A 7092-nucleotide genomic window follows, 5' to 3' on the forward strand; every position below is an offset into this window, starting at 1 on the left:
CAGCATTTAACTCAAGGGATTAGAGGAAATTCAGTGAGGCAGCAAGGGGGAACTGGCGGAAGCTCCCACCCTTGCTCTTCTCTCGTTCTCTCCCGTTTTTTTGCTGAGTCACAGAGAAAGTCAAAAGGCCAACAGAAAGCCCTGATTCCTGACACAGCCAGATCTAGCTGGCATTTCAACTGATTTCATTCTGGCTTTAAAGTGCTTTTAAAATAAAACAAGTTTCCTTTTTTTCCTAGCCATAAAGTTTATTAAAATTGTTCATTAATGCTTCAAATGTAGCAAGAACGTTTATAGATCCCAAAATATACATATGTGTTTTTCTTATAGAAATATTCTTTATAATAAAAAAAACCCCGCAGGAACATCTTTAACAGATTACTCAATTCATGACTGACAGTTACACGAGATTGCATCATGTGTACACAGCATTCCCAGCCATGTTTAAAGGATTGCATCACTCTCTGCTTTTTCTCTCCCTCTCTCGCTCTGTTTTAAATAACACGAACATTCAACAAACTCTGCAGAGAGACCGCTTCGGGGAAAGGGGGGCTCGGTGGGACTGTAACATAAAAAAAAAAAATTACTATCAGCAACTGTCATTCCGCCACACGGTGCTGAGGACCCTGGCGCCCGCCGGGAGAGTCCCTCTCCTAGGACAAACAGGCTGCGGCGGAAGTTTCTTCCACCAAATTGCAAATAGAAGACAACAACAAAAACGAAAACCTTGAGTCTCTCCCCATTACTTCCCCCGCCCGATCCAATCTGTCCTCATAGGGGAGGGGAAAAGCTGCCACCAATCCCCCCCCCATCCTCCTTTCCCAAATTCAAGCCCTTTCTCCCCCCTCTCTCTCCCCCCACCCCAACCACTGCGGCTCTAGCAGTGTCCAGCGGTGGGGCTAGCAATGGCCAGATGTGGCCAGCAGGGGCTCGGGCAGCTGTTTGAACAAGTTCCTGAGGGTGCTCAGCTCCCGGGAGAGCTGCTCCACTTTCTTTTGCAGCCGCTCATTCTCGGCGGTCAGTTCCAAGACTTTGTGCTGCGTCTCCAGGTTGCGCAGTTTGGCTTTGTCCCGGCTCTTGCGCACCGCGATGTTGTTCCTCTCCCGGCGGATCTTGTACTCGTCGCTGTGCTTGTCCACGCTCTTCTTGGACTTGTTCTTGCCCCCAGGGGTCCCGGCGTAGCCTCCGCCGCCGGATTTGGAGGAATCGGACGGGTTGGGGGTACCAGGGGGGCTGGAAGAGGACGACGTGGACAGGTTGCCGCTGCTGCCGCTTGGCACCGATTGGTAACCGAGGTAGGAGCGCATGGTGCTGCCGTAGGGGGAGGACATGCCCCCCGGCCCCGCGCCCCCTTCTTCCTTACGGGGCCCTTTGCAAGAGTCCAGGGACTCGAAGACTGGCTCCACTTTGGTCTCCACGATCTGGGGCGGGAAGCAGGTTAGCAGCCCCCCCGGCTTGTGGCCCTGGCCGGCGCCCGGGTGGCAGTGCCTGGGCAGGCTGATGTAGGTGTAGTCGGGCTTCTTGCTGCCGCCTTTATAGTCCTCGGAGAAGAGGTCGGAGAGGAAATCTTGGCTGCTGCTGCAGGGAGGCTCAAAGTTGCCCCCTGCTGCTGCTGCTGCTGCTCCTGCTGCGGGAGGAGGCTGCTGCGGCGGCGGCGGCGGCTGAGATGCTAAGGGGTCCAGGTAGTGGCTGATGTCGATGGTTCTCTCGTGGTCCCCTACGGTGAACTCAGTCATGGAGCGGCCCCCTGCCGCCCGCGGGTGCACCTTGCTCAGAGCAGCCAGACAGTCCGCCTCGTAATAGAAATTAGCCACTTCCATGGATTTAAAGGCGGGAGGCTGGATGGGGAGGCATGCTGGGTCCCAGGCCACCAGGCGTTGCATGAAAGCAAAGGGGGGGTGCAGGGAGGAGGAGACAGCGCAGGGGGGGCCCCCCAGCCACAAGACCAAGCTGCCAAAGGTGACGTGGGGGGCCTGCAACTCCTGCCTCAGTCTCTAGTGCTGGGTCCGGCTTCCCAGCTGTGCTGCCCACCTGGGCTGGCTCAGATCCTGCTGCGGGGACGGCTGCTGCTTCTCCTCCGGACCATCTGGTTCTAGGTCCCGAGTCCTAAAGTCTCTGACTTAGGAAAGTTCCTTTGCTGTTATTTATAGGGGCGGTGGATCCCATGGCAACAGGAACGTCACTGGCTGGCTGGCTGCCACCTGGTGCACACTTTGTACAGTTGTAATTGTAAACTACCGCCTCTAGCTCCGCGGGAGGCACTTGGTGTGTGTGTCTCTGACCTAGTCATTCATAAGAAAAACAGGGCTGGCTTCTGAGCAGAGGGGACTTATTCTCACCATCATTAAAGGGAGGGAAAGATCTGAGTCGGAGAAAGGGAGCGCAGCCTTCTCCTTTCTTCTCTCCAGCTGTTGTCAAATCTCCAGGAGATGTCACTGGATGGTAATCAACCCTGGTGTGACCCGAGGACATGGACACAAATGCATGCACAGTGGGACACTGCGTCTGCCCATGTACCAGTCTGGGCATAAACCCTTGAGTCTCTCCCCTGCCTGATCCAATCTGTACTCAGAGAGGAGGAAAAAGCAGCCACCAGATCCACCCCTGTCCTTCTTCCCCAGATTTCAGCCCTTTTCTTCTCCTTCCCCAACCCAAACCACTAAGCAGCGTCCAGCTGTGGGGACAGCAAGTGGCCAGATTTGGCTAATAGAGACAAGTATGGGCTGGATCCATTGCCTCTGAGGCTTGTTATGTCTGTATATTTCATCTGTAGTTCTTAAAAGTGTAGTACAAAGGCCGGAGAGTGTCAATATTCTCATTTTACATATTACGGCACAGAGGTTAAGTGATTTACTCAAGGTAGCTCATCCAGTCAGAGGTAAAGCCAGGCAGAGCCTTCCCTTGGGTACAGCGAATTGGGGCGACCACTCCGGGCCCCACGCTTTGGTAGGCCCTGCAGGCCAATGCAATTGGCTGGTGTGGTCGGTCCCATAAGTGACGGGTCAGTCCCAGAAGTGACGGATTTGTTACTTCTACCCTGGGCCCGTACTCCCCTAGAGACAGCCCTGGCGCTAGGAATAGAAGCCAGATCTTAATACCAATTCAGTGCCCTATGAATTTTATCATGCTGGCAGGCAAAATTGTCCCATACAGACGCACTCAGAACCAGGTTGCCACTGTGGGTGTAAAAAGCATACTGTGTTGGGCTCAAACCAGGGTAAGACACTGCCTCAGAAGACCCTTTCTGTATCTGGCCGTGATTAGACGTGCTAGACAAATCCAAAACTCCCCATCTGACCTCTGTGTGCAGGGCCGATGGCCTTAAAGTTTGGCCTGGTATGTTTACCTTATATGGTATGTTGCAATTATCAGAGTACACAAGTGCTATGGAGTTTGTGCTCTGGGAGATGTATTTAAAATTAATGGGAAAAAGTGAGATATATATATGTAAAGGCATGGGATGCTATGATTTATTAATTTATTAAGCAGAATTGACTTGGAGGGGCCATGGTAAATCTGGGAAATAAGAATAAATTTTTATGTCCATTTTAATTAAAGACACCCACCTTGGGAATCAAACTTATGTTTTCCCTTTTACTCCCACATTTACCTGTTTACAAGCTGGTGATTCATGCTCAGAATAAAAGACATCAATTTAAAACAAAACATATAATTAAAGGAAGTAGGAGTGTCCTTCGTTTCAGTAAAGACCAACACTGCAGAGAAAATGACACTGCCTCATAGAATAATGTGAAGCAATCCTGCGGTGTGGGAAATATTGCAACGTTAAGCCAGAGGAACAGGTATTGCATTATACGATTCAAACAGTCAACTGTTCATGAATGTTCAAACCTCAGACTTTGAAAAGAGGAAGAATTAAAAAATCAGCCTATGAAGCTTTTTTTCTTTTTCTTTCTTTCTTTCTTTCTTTCTTCAAAAGTTTTAAACTTCAGTAGCAAATGTACACTAACAGGTTTGTAGACTTCTAATATTTCTGTCTTTATGCAGTAGTCTTTGGTGAATTACATTTGTTAATAAGGATATTTAGTTGTGGAGTTGGGCTTGGACAAAGAATTCTGGATCCAGAATGTTGTGGCTTGAGGCTACATCTTTATAGATTCAAACATCTCTACAGAATGCAAATATTGGTAAGTTGCGGTGAGCCAGGGCTTGCTCTTATGGCTATTTACACTCCCTTTCTGTGTCTTCATCCTCCTAAAGAGTTTTTGCTCTGGAAAGTTGCTCTCTGTAGGTATTAAGATGTAAGACACTCCTATTAAAGGGAGCGGAGCTCTGGTTCTTTCTCCAAGAAGCAATTGAGAGTAGCAGCATTTTTTGTTAATGCTGATCCAAAATTTTATGTCAAAACATTTTGACAGTTGGGTTATTGACAACATGACATTTTTCTGCTTTTCTAGAACATTTTTGTTGTTGAGGGAGGCCTGAATTTTGTTATGTTTTGTTTTTGTTCAAAGCATTTCATTTTCTCAAAAAAAAAATTTTGTTCCTTGGAAAAATTCCCCAATTTCCAACCAGCTCTATTTCTAATGCAATAAAACACAAATTCTTACTGCTTTGCTTGAACAAGAAGAAAGATGCGAACAGGGAAAGAATGAAACAAAATTAATGTAAAAGGCAAAGAGAACAGCCTATTCAGACCTGTTTTACAGAGATCACTCTTGCAGCTTTCCCATCATGTCTTGGATTCTGCTCCCAGATTCACAACTCCCCTGTAGCATCACAGTAGCACCTTGTTTCCCATTGTGCTCTTTTCCCAGGCTCAGACCTTTACCAAAGCATTGCAGAAGCTGTCCCTCTTTTTCAGTGGTTCCAGGATCTCCAATTCTGCACCCACCTCTTTCTACAGTCCAGAAAGAGCTGGTGTTAGCTTTGGGCAGAGGGCATCTGTATAATGCCAACAGATCAAAGAGTGAAGTGTTCATAAGAAGATCTGCCTACTGAAATTACACTGTTAGCTGCTCTCTAGTCAGACTGCATTTGGATAAAAACTGAAAATACTTCCCACTGCAAATTGTTAACTTGTTATTTATTATTTGTGTTGCAATTAGTCCCTAGAGATCTCAGCGTGATCTCCATTGTGCTGGGCACTGTACAGACATATAGTAAGAGACAGGTTCAGTCGCAAAAAGTTGCAGTAGCAAAGACAAGACACATCACTCCGTCTAGACTACGCACCGTATCGGCGCGTTAAAATCGATTGCTCGGGGATCGATATATCGTGTCTGATCTGGACGGGATATATCGATCCCAGAGCGCGCTTAGATCGATTCCGGAACTCCACCAAAACAAACGGAGTTCCTGAATCGACATGGCGAGCCGCGCACATCGATCCCTCGCTGTGAAGACGGGTAAGTAAATCGATTTTAGATATTCGATTTCAGCTACGCTATTCTCGTAGCTGAAATTGCGTATCTAAAATCGATTTTCACGCATAGTGTAGACGTGGCCTAATTTCAAACAATCAGGAGGAGAGAGAGGAGGAGGAGGAGCAGGAACAAGTTGTTACCACAATTTGGAGATGTACTAAGCCAATCAGTAGCTGTAACATTAGCTCGCCACCTCCCTAAACATTATCAGCAGGGTGGGTTTTGTAAGCAGCATGACAGAGGTGAGTTAAGGGGGCATCTGAAGGAAGAGAAGGTAATGGCTATATAGAGTCTATAGGGGATTTTTTTCTACGTATATTGTGCAGCATGGGAGAAACTGCAAAAATGCTTCTGAAAACCTCTGGTGGATGGGAGGTAGGTAAGCTTTTCTGGTAAGGCGAGCTGGAGGATCATTGTAACAAAGGCTGCCACACACTGAACTAAAATTTAAGTATATCTTTATCATATTTGGATACAGTGCAGCATGTTCACTCTGTTTTGTCCCCTGCTATAGCCCTTGCTCCCTCGCCATGCATACTGGTCCTTAGTTATGTACACATACCTCTCCACTAACATTGCTTTAAATCACACACCTGCAGTGGAATGTTTTGCACTCATAACCTGCCACATTACAAACAGCATGTGTCTAACTTCCTGCTTCAGGGGATGGTCAATACCTGAAGTTTGAGGGAGTTGGATCCCATTCCAACTTACCCTCCCCCGATCCTTACCCTAATCTTCATATACAAAGCTACAAATCTTGTTGTTGGGCATAATATTTCCTTCCCCTTTCAAAACCCGGCTACAATATTTAACTTTGTAGTCTTCTGCAGCAGTGAGTTTCACAGGCTGACTGCACACTGAAGCTGGCCTCATTCAACTCTCTCATTATAGAGCATGTATCAGTGATTGGTTGCTAACCCCTTCTCTCCCTTGTGAACTGGTGATGCTTAAGTATTCTTTAGGCCTTCCCCCTCCCCCGCTTATTTTCTGCTAACGTCTGACCTGGCACACCCAGCCTCTGCAGTGTTAGATTGCTCAATCACTGCGTTATCTGTCTGCATGTTGCTCTTTGCCCTACAGTGTGCTGAAGAAATGATACCTGGACTCTATAGCCTGTGGGACAACATGACCAAAATACCTTCTTCTAACAGATGGCTCTGAAACATTTCCAGTGAAACTCCAGGGTCAAATCAGCTACTCTCTGGCCTCTGTGGAAGAAAAAGAGAGAGCACAAAGGCGCAGAGGGAAGGGGTCAGCTAACAATGATGAATCAACTCATTCGGTCTTCACTCTTATATCACAGGCAAAGTTCCTGTTGATGTCAATGGGTGTGTCGGGTGCTCAGCACCTCTCAGGATGTAGCCCAATGGCAATTTTCCCTCAAAGAAGACTGCAGGATTTGGCCTGGTTGTTTATGTTTAATTACTGAAAGAGATTTAATTGCTTGCCACAGACAAACCTTGAGAAGTTCCAGCTCAGTATTACATTAGAGGTTATGATCTTGACAGTTATACCCATCTGATGTCACTCCTGCTCAGGGAATTGTCATCTTTCCTTTGGTCTCCTAAACTGGTGAATTTCTCCTAGATCCTGGAAAATGCAGACAGTGCGATATTGACGCTCCTCTCTGTTTTATGCGGGTTCTGAAATGATCCAATCAGATGAATGGGAAGCTGATATCAGTGGGAAACCACTGCAAGTA

At 47.2% G+C, this 7092-nt stretch overlaps 1 protein-coding gene across 1 annotated transcript; it reads right to left on the reverse strand.

The window, feature by feature from the left end:
* Positions 1-227: 227 nt before the first annotated feature.
* On the reverse strand, positions 228-5152 carry CEBPB (CCAAT enhancer binding protein beta). The gene has a single exon (XM_032804037.2). It carries the CDS (start codon positions 1881-1883, stop codon positions 900-902), a length of 984 nt encoding a protein of 327 aa, XP_032659928.1. The 5' UTR covers positions 1884-5152; the 3' UTR covers positions 228-899.
* Between the last annotated feature and the right edge of the window lie 1940 nt (positions 5153-7092).

The sequence above is a fragment of the Chelonoidis abingdonii genome, chromosome 14 (assembly GCF_003597395.2).
Source record: "Chelonoidis abingdonii isolate Lonesome George chromosome 14, CheloAbing_2.0, whole genome shotgun sequence".
NCBI classification, from domain to species: Eukaryota; Metazoa; Chordata; order Testudines; family Testudinidae; genus Chelonoidis; species Chelonoidis abingdonii.